The following is a 12380-nucleotide window of genomic DNA, read 5'->3' on the forward strand; positions in this document are numbered from 1 at the left end:
TTATAATATTATATATATAATATTTTCATAAATCTGAATAAAATATAAAGAACATTTCGTCCTTTCCCTCCCAAATACAATATACATTTTTTCACCTTCCTAAAACATTTCAAATAATGACCACATAGTTCTATCATTTTGTATGAATTTTCTATTATACAGTTATCATCCTCATAATTTTATAAACTCTTATTATATTCCAATACGAACATTTTCAACATTTTAGTATGTCAAAGAAACATAAATAATTGTAAATATTTCACAGACTCTGAAAACGCCCTTGCTTCATTTTCTAGATTTTGTTAGAAAATACAGTTTTAAAGCTTGAGATGGAAAACTGGATACCTAATAAAGAACATTTTGTTTTCGTCGCCTCCCAGCACAAAATTTGGATAGATATATTTTCACATCTTTAATGTAAAGTTTCTATTGTTTCTATAATTTTATCAGAATTGTATATTTCAAATCATACCGCATAAATATCTTTGCGTTCATATCCTATCAAATTTCATTTTACCCTATTTGTAATTCTCATGTCTTCAAATATTATGTAAAAATCATCAAATTCCCTCATATGTTAGATTTTTTGCACAATTTTGGTAGATTAGTCAATCTCAGATAAAAAATTGCATTCTGTGTTGTCCGGTTAGCGTAAGTAAAGTACCTATTCGGGAAAAGTAAAAAGGTGTATTTATATAATAAAAAAAAAATTAGCAACAATTAACGTACCTATCTATATTATATTAATGAATTAATGAATAACTCTTTACTTATGAATAACCAATATGTGCATAAAATGTGTTTAAAATTCGCATATAATTTAATTTAATCTTTTTCACCGTACCCGTTAATAAGCGTAGAATAGAGAAAAATTAATATTTTCAGATTTCAGCGCAAAAGTGAAGATTATTCTATTATTTTGAATACGCGATTTTTCCATCTGTCTAAAATGTCACAGTAAGAATAAGATACTTCCTAAACTTATTCACTCCTCTTTCCATGGCTACCGCCACACAGTTTTCTATTCTCCCAAAGAGAACATGTTTTCAATATATTCAATTCCTTCTAATTGTACCGGTAACACACCTCGCAGAGATATTTTTCATTCCTCAGAGGTGGTCATATTTTGATTTTATATAATTCCTTCTAATAAGTTCACAAAATATGTGTAATAAGTTCCTTTAATTCCTTTATGCGGAATATAAATTCTGAAATATTAATTCTCACCAATTCAACTTTGCCTCTCTACAGTTAAAATTATTTAAATTCACACATTTGCATAGATTTCTTTGTTACATTTTTTAAGACGTTTAAATAAATGATTAAAATATCAATGAATATAAATTTGAATATTTTTCGAATTTACGAGTTATAAAAAGATTTAATAATGAAAAATAGGTTAAATAAATGCTTTCGTTAAATTTTACTAAGTCGATTGAGGGGAATAGGATTTGCACTTTTACTGTTCCCGTTGGGGGATTTTTAGACGGAGGAAAAATCGCGTATTCATAGGAATAAAAATTCTTAATTTTTCTGAATTCATCGCTTATTACCGGGTAGTGATCTTGATTATGTGCATTTCGAGCGCCGTAATGGAAAATTAAGAAATAAAATATAATTTTTTAGACAATTTGTTTCTTAATATTGCTAATGCTACCAAGTTAAATTCTGGTATCAAAATTAATTTATAGCGTCTAATAGGTAAGTTTTTAGTAAAAGCTTCAAAAATAATTTAAAAAACAGAAGGCTGAATTTACAACGATTTGGAAACAGTAATAATAGTCAGTCTACCATATTACAAGATATGTGTGCAGTGGTGGATCCAGGGGAGGTCTTTATAGGGTTCAACCCCCCCCCCCCCCCCGAAACTTTTGGCCTTTCGTATTAAAGGACGACGCCGGTAAGTTATGAATGGGAAATACATATATATTTTTTTGACCCCCCCACCCCGCTGAAATATTTTTCTGGGTCCGCCCCTGTATTTGTGAAATAACGTATTAAACACTTAACAGTAAAAAATATCAATAAAAACATAAAAATATTGGTACCGTAGAGCGCATTCGTAAATGTTCTCCTTGGGCTCCAATTTCCCTCCAAAACCGTTCCACTTCCCAGCTCCGAATCCTCTCAATTTAAAACCTAATAAAATTTCTGCCTCTTTTCTGACCATGATCAATGAAAATACTTTTTTCGATACCATTGTTAAAAATTGGTGCGTTATCAGTCAATTCATTAAGTAGTTATTGTTGTAATGAAGCAGTGATATCACAAAAAAAACAAATACGTCAATGCTCTAGAGAGTCTAGAGCCTAGAGTTGTCACATACCGAACTGCGGAAGAATATTGATGGGATTGTAAAGTTCTCTTAGAAATCTTACCGTCAATTACCATTAATTCAGACAAAACTGGTCATATTTCCATTTTTCATTTCCCGTTTGTTTTTTATCAGTGAAGCCAGTGAGAAATTTTTAAAACCGGGTATCTAACCTACAAATTGGAACAAACTCCAAAACCTGCAAAACGTTTCATTACGCAAACTATGGAGGAATTTTGCCCTTTGTGCATGAAACGAGGACTCAAAAAGAAAATGAAAGCTATTCAAATTAATCTAGAGGAAGCAGTTTGGATGTGTGAGTCTGAAAAGGTAAAATTAACAACTATTCGTCACTTCGATTAACCTAAATTTGCCTTTAGACAACGTAAAATAGGTTTCCTATTTACTTCATTTTATATTTAGAAGAACAGTAATATTTTTTCTAAATGTTTATTTTCATATGTATAATTGCTTGAATGTATATTACATGAATTAGATAAATCTGGATTTATCGAGAGCATACACTATTTCGATGTAAGTAAAATAATATAACGGGGTACCTATTACAATATTTTTGAATGACGGTATGTCATTATAACAATAAAAGACATTCGTTGTATGTGTCACAGATTAGAGAAGATTTTCATATTTAGCTTTGATCAAATGTAACTCTTGAAAAAATAAAAAAATCCTCGATTGTATTTATTTGTAGAAATACTAATACATTCAATTTTCTTCAGTGTATTTGGCCCATGGAATACAAAGAACTCGAGTACATTCCTCGAAAAATTGGTGAAAGTTGGTCCTGTTATTGGCACAACTACAAGCCAAAAAGATCAGAAGTGACAGAATCTCAATCTGGATGGCAATTCTTTGTTACTCCACCATATACCCCTAAAACAGTGGTATCGCCTGCTGCTTCTTCGGACACAAGTACTCACAGTAGTAATGGTATTAGTCGTCTGTACAATGCATATTCTAAGGAACCAGTAGATTCATGTTCTTCTAAAGATACCACAACCTCTAACAGTACAACGGATCATATCGAGGATACAGAAAAAAATAATATATTAGTATTAGAAAACAGTATTAGCGATTTGTTACCAACGCAGAATGATAATGACCTTATAGATGTCAATAATACTGCAGATTTAAATCAATTTACGTTAGATAGGCCAGAAATTAGTCCCTTGGAGTCAAAAAAGTTAGAAGCTGGTACGAGAGTAAATGTTCAAAGAAATTCAGATTCGGGTAGGGTGAGTGCTGGCCCTAAATCCCTCGATACGGGAGTTCCCATTATCGTTAAGATTGAGAAGGGAAACTTAGTTAGCATAAAAAGTATCAACAACAATCGACAACTACCTCGAAATGAATCAGTTTTAAAACCTAAACCCCAAGTAGCTTACGAAAGGGTAATATCTAATACGACTCTAACCAAACGAATCTCAAGCGAAAATCCGGTTCAAAATTCTAGTCCTCAGACTCCAGGTTTATTAAATAAAAAAGAAAATCTGCAGTCAAATAATTCTATTAAACATTATGATAAAATCAGTGACTCATCTTCTGTAGAAATTAGAACGGTAAACATCGAAGGTTTGCCACCCGTAATGTTGAGGTACGAAGTGCCTACGTTTCTGCAAGAAACAAATGGCGCAGAAATAAAAGAAAGGTTTGGCGAAAAATCAGAGCCAGAATTAGTAGTTAGTAAAAAGATTGAGGTGGAAAAAAGCATTCCACCTCTTTCCAAAAAGACTCTTATGGCAGGCAAAATGTATGAAAAGTTTAGTTTTAGTGAATTGCGGAAAGCTAAGAATATGCAGAAAAATAGTGCCGATAAAGTTCAAGTTTCGAATAGCAGCGAAAATGCTTTAAAAGTTAAAAAATCAGTTTTTGTCATAAAAGAGGTAAATTCCGATTTCGAAGCATATATATCGAAACCCTCTTTGGAAGTCCCGCCCAGTTCCATGGAACAAATCCTTCCCGAGACTACCGAATCAGTTATTGATACTTCTTATAATACCGAAAGTTTAGCATTAACCAATTCCAAAACTGTTGATAGAAATGCGTCTCTTGATTCTGATCATTCCAAGGATAATGTTATTAGTGATTTGGATTCGTTCCTAAACGACTATATTGAAGAAAATGAGGTTATAAACATGAATGAAAATATGTCTGGCCTTCCAAATGTTGACGATGACTGGTTGTCGTCGTTATTAACTTAGAATTTTTTTATATAGGTACTTCTTTCAAATTTTCTATTCATCGTTATTTATTTTAAAAAATAAATGTACAATTCGATTTATTAAGAAAACTAAATTTTTTTCCAAACTGAAATCGATTTTTTTCTATTCAATTTTCCTAATTTAATAATAATAGTTTAGTTTTCGAAACATTTTAAAATTCGAACATTTTGATGCAGGGTCAATTTTCATGTTTTTCACCGTTTTCGAGAAGTCTAAAAAATTATTTAATGTTCTGAAGATTTGTATACTCCTCGACAGACTGTACTAAGATTATGTAGCTAAGGTTGTTCTAAACAGAAAATATGAAAAATTACGACTGTTCTCTAAGCTCATAAAATTATAATTATCCATAAGGCTTTGTGGAAATTCGTAATTTTCTATTAAAAGAAAAAAAAGACCTGAAAAATACGATTGCATTGTGTTCTTTTTCCTGACATTTATCACCCTCTCCCCCTATGTAATACAATTTTTTATAGTAAGTGTACGTAAGTTTAAAATTGGTGTAACACTTGCCCCCCCCCCCCTCCCCTAATTGTGTTACGCATTTTTGTAATAAATTAATGTTTGGTTCTTTTAGAAATAGTTTCGGTATTCGTAACGTTGTTAAAAAGCAACTTTGACACTCGTTGGAAAATAATAGAAATTGGAGAATAAACTTTTCCTTTTTTTCAAATATAAAAAAGGTTTTTAATAACTCCTACTATGAATACACTGTACAATACTAGTATAATTTACACTAGGTAGTGATACAATTAAGGTCACGACTCAGCGACAATCCAGTCGAATTTGAAAGCTTTTCATTTTTAAAACTAACATATTTGGATCATTTCCCAATGGTATTAGTTTCAATAAGGGTATTAAAAAAAGTTTTTACATTCAGAAGATTTCAAACTTAAATGCTTTCAAATTAGTCAATTGAAAATATCAGACATGCAACCTAGAAATAAATCTAGATTGAACAACAGTTTAATCATATTCACTCATAATAATTCACGTTTTTGGTAATCTGTATAAATTTCCCGAAAGTATTAAATGGTGTTCTCTCACTTTCCTATCTAAGAACAGCTTCAAATCTGACAAACTACATTCCACAGTCCCTGATCCTTGCGAAGCAAACATCTTTAACATTTGATGAATCCTCTCAAGTGGCATTGAATCAAGATTGGTCAGCATTCCAACAATATAAGACCAAAAAACTTGCAACTCCCCTTCCCTCTGATCGCTCGTAGAGGCCATAGCACTCTCTCCCTCATCATCTTCAACTATCTCAGTCACGGAATGACTCTTCGAACTACTTTCTTCCTGAAGAGTGTAAGTGTCATTGGATGTCTCCTTCAAAACTCCATGTGTCACCCAAAATGCAATTTTCCTTCGAAGCACAGTAGTTGGTGCGTGAACAACTTCAGACAACTTCTCTAAAGTCCATTCGTGTTTCTCTTGAAAGTGTAAGATAATCGTTGCATGAATTGGAGTTACATTAAGATTCAATTTCCTGTCTTTCAGTTCAATTTCTACATTAACGTCCCCTAGATGAGGCTTCCAGCAGAGGGTTCTGTTTCCTTTTAGAGCCTCGAAGGCCTTGACATAACGACTTAACTGATTCTGAACTATTTTTGGTAATTCCAGTTTCCATTCTTCTTTAAATGGAGGCCAAAACTGAGCTGACAAAATCAAAGCTGATGTCGTAAAGTCTTCTTTCTCCAAACAGTAATTAGCATCCGATTGAATATTCCCATCAATTCGTTTCGAGTCGTAGACGTCCTTCAACATCACTTCGCAGTAGTGCAGCTGGTGTTCTCCAAATCTTCTCTTCAGCAGCTCTAAGTGTCTAATCTCTTTTTCAGTATGATATTTCATCTGAGAAAGTAGCCTATCCGCAAGCAGAGTTCTGTACTCGTTCACAAACAGATCCTGGCTACCATAAACACTGATCAACATCGATATTATGTCCGACATTTTCCGCTGGGTTGATCTAGCAGGATCAGCATCGACTGGATCTGGCATCCACTTTTCCCAGTTTTCAGTCTCCTCTTCTCCGGAAGCTTCATCTATCTGGTAAGACTCACCTTTAGCGAGTTCGTCAGCCAAATCACTGTCCGAATCTTCCACTAAACTGGTCACCACACATCGAACCGTGTCCTCCCGGCTTCTCAAATAAAATTTAATAGGCTCAGTTGTCGTTTCCAAAAGCACCCCTGTTGGATCCAATTGCCTGAGGACTTTAATCGCTGCGATATATGCAGTCAAAATATCCTGAGTGGTGACTCCAGGATGTAAAAGTCTAGTTTTGAAAGCTTCTTGCAAAGTGTCAATTAGGTTTTTACGTAAATCTGTTCTTATCAGACAAGTGCGGAGATCCAAGATCGCTGGAAGGGATGCAGGGTATTCTATTATTATATTGAACAGCTGTTCGATCCTAACTTTCGTATATGTTTCGTGCATAAAATGTTGGAGTTTCTGCTTGAAGGTCTCGATCGCGTCTATTGTTTTCTGGGGGATGACGGTTCTTTCGGAAGACCCAGAGTAGATTCTGACAAGCCAGCTCAAGACTACGGTTCCTAGCCAATCTTTTAGGGGAACTATCAAGGATGTGTCGAAGCTTCTGTTACAGGTGTGGCTCACGTAGTTCTTAATCCGGATGTTAATCAAAGATGTGAGGACGTTGCCCACAAGTCGTTCCAGTAATCCTAGCTCTAATAATTTTCTGTTCGTCTCATGGAACATGTAGATTATCACTTGGCACTGGCATCTTTCCTGGTCTTGGGCACAGCCACGACACTCAGTAGTGAAATTTTCGGAGATATCGATGTTTGTGTCGCTGTTGCAAAATACTTTGAAGGCTATCTTATAGAAATGTTCTATGATAATGTCGTGATGTAGAGGAATCTGACTGAACAGTGTGGCTCCAACTAGCATTTTGAATCGCTCTTTGATGTTCTTCTTGGTATTGTATCTGGGTTTGTCATATTTGATTATTTCTTCTAATTGGTTTAAGGGAGGTAGCACCGGATCGAAACTGGAATATAATTCATTGACCGCTCGCTGAAAAGCTTCGAACCCTTGCTTCTCGTTTGAAACAACTTTGAAATTAGTCCAGAACATTGGAGCTACTTCTTTCCGGATATACGTTTCTAGGTAGTGCATGATGACGTTTTCTACATGTTGCTCTAATTTGTGTAGCCTTATTCGCTCTATTCCGCAGGCAAGTTCGATTTCGGTTGAATCTTCATGGCGCTTTTCATTTAGGATGCGAATGACGTTTCGTATCCAGAAGAAAAGTTTCTCAGAACCCCAAAATGGGCCAGCCATTGTGTATTGTACCTATATTTAAAATTTCTCAATTGTAGTCTACTCTTATGTGGAGTACATTCGTTTTGAAAGTTCCATATTTGATTTTACCTAGAAAACAAAACAAGAAGTAATATCAATGAAAGTAAAAAAATCGATTTTTTCAATTATGAATACAAACTTTTTATAAAAATGGAAAATTTAAAGCAACAAATAAATGTTGCTTTCTCATAGAGGAAGGTTTGCAATGACCTAAATTTTCAAATATAATTTTTTGACACATTTCGATATAATTCGACGACAGGAGTTCAAAAAAACATTTTTTTAAAATATCCATGTACACCAGAACGACTATGTAAGATCGAATGATTTAATAATTCCAAGAACTGCTGGCCCACGCAGTTACACAATGGGTCGCCACCAGTTTACAATAGACTGTTTACGTTTCCACAGACTGATTTAATCACAAAAGGCCAATGCGAGGCAACCCACGAAACTTATTATATAGGCGTTCTTGTGTATATACATTTGATATTCCAAATATACAGTCCAACTCCGATAACTTTCCAATTTTGGGGCTGTAGGGGCGGAAAATTCCAGGAATTGTGGACTTATTGGATGCCCCCTCTAGCAGAACGATATTAGGGGCGAACATGACCGTTCTTGATTAATCAATAGCGACTCAGAAAGTTAAAAAAAAAAGTTACAGTTTTCATTGTAACTGAAGACACGGATTAACATTTTGGCGGGATCTCTGATTTTCGGTTCGACAGAAACATAAGCTTGAAAAATATTGAAAGTAATCATTTTTTCATAATTATAAATCCAAAATTCAAGACTAAGTCTCAAATTTTACCCTTTCTTTGATCGTTCTTTTACATTTTCTTCATAATGAGAAGATATTATTTTTATGATAAAACTGACTATTGCGGATTTCTTTAAATCTCAACGTTTTCGAGTCATCTGGATACCGGATAAATTGTGAAAGACTAATCGGATTAAAAGTTGAAATTTGGAATACGTGTTTAGGAAGCGAAAAAAGAAAGATCGAGTTCGTTCACCAGCTACTTTGGATAGAAATGCAAAAAGTAAAAGTATTCACAAAATTTTTGTTAATTTGGGCTAATTCAACCCTATCGATAGAAACCTCAGAGTATTCTCAGGCGAAATAGCCTGGTCGGTTTGAGACTATATGCAGGTTCGATTTGAATGATTTAGTCTCAGAGATAGTCAGAGAGATTTGGGTCCTTTTAGTGGTCATTTTAATAGTGATGCGACGGTAGCATAATGCTCCTTTTGTATTCGTACCAGGCGGGCAGAATTATTTACAGTAGTAGACCGCCGCTAACCCGACTCTCCCTTTTTAAATTTTTCTCGAGATTTTTCTTCAAATTATTACCGCTTTGTTTTTCATTGATAAATTTTCTCATTGTGCTTATTTACAATTAGAACTTATATACTAATATACAATTTTCTAGTTGAATTAAAAAATTTCTTTTTCTGGCGTATCTCATTCCATTTACGAGAAACGTTGTATTAATTCCAAATTTAAACCTTTAAAAAAAAGTTAATGTCTGAAATCATCGAAACCCGTAGATTCGAAATTATTATGTTTTAGGCTATTAACTATAAAATTAAAAAAATCTATTTCTAAATTTTAATCCAAAAGCTTAACAAAGGACCCTTGAGTGTTGGCTACTCTATTGATACATTCTTTCTGCTTGTTATTTATGATCAAATTCTTATTTCAATTTCAGCCTCTCTGCTTGTTATTTATGATTGTATTTTTATTTCAATTTTGAAAAGGACATTTTAAAGCCTTCAAAGCATTTAAACGAGCTACCTGGACCTTTAAATATATCTACCTGAGTGACTGCGGAGAATTTCTCAGAGCTTCTCAGAGCCTTGAAAATCTTTAGCATATACTCTGAGATTTCTATCGGTAGGGAAACTATGATATTGTAGACTCATGCTCATTTAGTGTAGAGGTAGCGCTATAATAAATAGTATAATAATATGCAGTTGAAGTCTAAAATGTATGCTCTGAGAATAACTACTAATGTCTTAAACGCACGCGGGGAACATACTATTTTTGTACGGACCACGAGCGTTCGTAGTAAGAATACGCTCATCAAATTTATTTATTTGACCTTCTCGACGCTTGGCCCCCTGACCATAATAGTATGGAGTTTTGGAGTTTCGAGTATGAGACCGGTCATGCGTTAAATCATACACTATTGTGTACATAAAAACATGTCAGCTGTAAACATGCATGAAGAAGCAGTAGGAGCGCAGTGATACTTTTCCATGGATATTATTTTGAATTTTCAGTAAGAATATTAGGCTATTAATGCTTGACATTCGTACTGCCTCAGCATGAATAGCTCAAGCACCAAATTCATGAATCTCTTAAACATAAAGCGTAAGTATGTTCTCTCGGTGTCGTACACAAAAATCCGAACAATTTATCCTCATGACTTTTTTGATAACAAAAAATTACCAGAATTAGTGAAGACAAGAAAAAAAGTTACTTTTTATGGCAGTACAAGATTATCATAACAACTTTTTGAATTTTTTGAAAAATAAAAAATTCCTATTTTTATCGGACAAAAAATAATGAATAACCAATAATTCGATTTTTCGTCCAAACCATGCAAGATTCGAAAACAGATGAATCAACAAAAGTTGCGTACCTAAAAAGTCTCTAAATTTTTTATTAATAACTTTTCTATGGGATAAGTAGTTTTTTTATTCGTAAGAAACATCATTAACAATTTTTTAAATTAAATTTTTGGACAAACGACACAAGCTACAAAAAAAAAATAATGATACAAAAGGTGTTGAACCAAAAAGAGCTACACATTTTTTATAAATTGGTTTTTTGATAGAAAACGTGATTTTTGCTTTATTCGTAGAAAAGAACATTCTAAATTAATAATTTAATTTTTGGAAAAACGACACAAATTATGAAAAAAATGGATTGACAAAAGTTGTTCATCCCAAAAAGTTCTACGAATTTGCTATAAATACTTGTTTGATAGGACGCGTAGTTTTTGTTTTAGTCGTAAAAAATGACATTAAAAATTAAAAATTGCATTTTTGGAAAGCAACACAGAGCATGAAAAAAAAATTAATAGACAAAAGTTGTTCATCCAAAAAGGACCTTCAAATTTTTTATTAATAATTTATAAATAAAAATTGATTACAGTTGTATGGAATGTTTTTTATTATGCAATTAAGTTACACAAAAAAGTGCTTGCACATCCAATTTTGTTTTGGTTCTTTCAGGAATGCCCTCGGTTATTTTCAACCCAAAAAGAAAATAATCAGAATGTAAGTTTCAAGGAAAATTTTTTTTTCGTCTTTAAATAAAAATATTCATTTTCCTCGAAAATAACACGAGACATTAAAATCTGAAACCTACAAAAATATGCACATTCCATGCGATACCTAATGATCTCGAGCAATAAATAAAGCGGAGTAAAATTGTTATTTTTTTTCTCTCTTAAAGTAAAAAAATTGAACTTTTCCCAATTGATATCTGGTGTCAAAAGTACTGAAAAATAAAATTCTCTTTTCGTATTTTGAAGATCTGAGATATCTCATTTAATTTGATAATTGATTGAATGAACTATTTAATTTTGAAAAGGGTAATTTCTTCAAGAAAAAAATACCAGCCCAGCAGTGGCCATCTACAAGAAACAAGAAACTATGAAATTTGGAGCCATGTCTAAATCGAAATTTTTATACGAATAGCCTAATGTTTTCAGTACTAGTAGACACTGGCTCGATTTTTATTATAAGAAATGATGATTTTGGTTCTTTTTTTTCTCATTATGAGCGTCATTATGTGACGTATACAAGAAACTATGAAATTTGTATACCTGTATATATATTTGAAAATACATGATATCATAAAACATCTTACCTCTATATTTAAAAATATTTTCATTAAACTGACTGTTAAACTGTAAATTTCCTTACAAATCCAAAAGAAACTCTTATTGTTCAGCTTAATCACAAAAGTTATTAAAAAGTATGTATCAAGCAAATACTACATAATACTGCCAATAATATTGTTCTAAAATAAGACTGTAACATTCATAGTTTAACATATATATAGTTTTGTTTGCAGAGTTTATATATTAAACTACCGGCATGAAACCGACGAGACACAACCAAATATAAATAACGAAGTGACACGGAAATCAAAACATAAATAAACATCTACTTTATGGTATTATAAGGTTACGTTTGCACTCTTGATTTTTGATAGGGTTGTGAGCAATGAAACGTTTCATTGTAACATTGAAAGTTTCACTTGAAACTTTCAAATGTTTCACAGTCAAAGTTTCATCGTTTCATGAAACATTGGGGGGAAAGGAGAGAACTTCCATATGCGCATGCGCGGAAATCAGAACAGGTTAGGTACTTGTGACTCGTATCATGCCGCTTCGCCGCAAGTTTAAACTTATTTTGAAACTAATATTAAAAATTATTGCTCTAAATACTTCAAAATGCCTCAGTCTATTAAT

General features: G+C 32.9%; 3 protein-coding genes across 4 annotated transcripts in view; 1 reads left to right on the forward strand and 2 right to left on the reverse strand.

Moving 5' to 3' along the window:
• LOC117177084 (7,8-dihydro-8-oxoguanine triphosphatase-like) overlaps positions 1-2316 on the reverse strand; it is a 3176-nt gene extending 860 nt beyond the window's left edge. The window contains exon 1 of the mRNA XM_033367572.1: positions 2049-2316. Within this exon, the coding sequence (XP_033223463.1) occupies positions 2049-2200 (152 nt within the window). The 5' untranslated portion in view covers positions 2201-2316. The remainder of the gene's footprint in view (positions 1-2048) is intronic.
• A 14-nt stretch (positions 2317-2330) lies between these two features.
• Positions 2331-4639, forward strand: LOC117177083. The gene is made up of 2 exons (XM_033367571.1): positions 2331-2644; positions 3055-4639. Exons 1-2 carry the CDS (start codon positions 2540-2542, stop codon positions 4534-4536), a joined length of 1587 nt encoding a protein of 528 aa, XP_033223462.1. The 5' UTR covers positions 2331-2539; the 3' UTR covers positions 4537-4639.
• A 588-nt stretch (positions 4640-5227) lies between these two features.
• Positions 5228-12130, reverse strand: LOC117177079 (anaphase-promoting complex subunit 2). 2 transcript variants are annotated; one of them, XM_033367563.1, is made up of 2 exons: positions 11774-12130; positions 5228-7878 (listed from the first exon to the last, which is right to left on the reverse strand). In XM_033367563.1, the coding sequence occupies exons 1-2, from the start codon at positions 11795-11797 to the stop codon at positions 5548-5550; spliced, it is 2355 nt and encodes a 784-aa protein (XP_033223454.1). In that variant the 5' UTR covers positions 11798-12130; the 3' UTR covers positions 5228-5547. The 2 variants fall into 2 exon arrangements, with proteins under 2 accessions (XP_033223454.1, XP_033223455.1); XM_033367564.1 differs by having other exon boundaries at positions 5228-7956.
• Between the last annotated feature and the right edge of the window lie 250 nt (positions 12131-12380).

This window comes from Belonocnema kinseyi, chromosome 7 (assembly GCF_010883055.1).
Source record: "Belonocnema kinseyi isolate 2016_QV_RU_SX_M_011 chromosome 7, B_treatae_v1, whole genome shotgun sequence".
Lineage (NCBI taxonomy): Eukaryota > Metazoa > Arthropoda > Insecta > Hymenoptera > Cynipidae > Belonocnema > Belonocnema kinseyi.

Excerpts from the sequence above, each read along its gene's own strand:
- LOC117177079 (XM_033367563.1), bottom strand. The coding sequence starts at position 11,797 with ATGAAAATATTTTTAAATATAGAG. Across the intron at positions 7,879-11,773 it reads AAATATTTTTAAATATAGAG|GTACAATACACAATGGCTGG; the intron begins GTAAGATGTTTT and ends TTTTAAATATAG.
- LOC117177083 (XM_033367571.1), top strand. The coding sequence starts at position 2,540 with ATGGAGGAATTTTGCCCTTTGTGCATGAAACGAGGACTCAAAAAGAAA. Across the intron at positions 2,645-3,054 it reads GGATGTGTGAGTCTGAAAAG|TGTATTTGGCCCATGGAATA; the intron begins GTAAAATTAACA and ends AATTTTCTTCAG.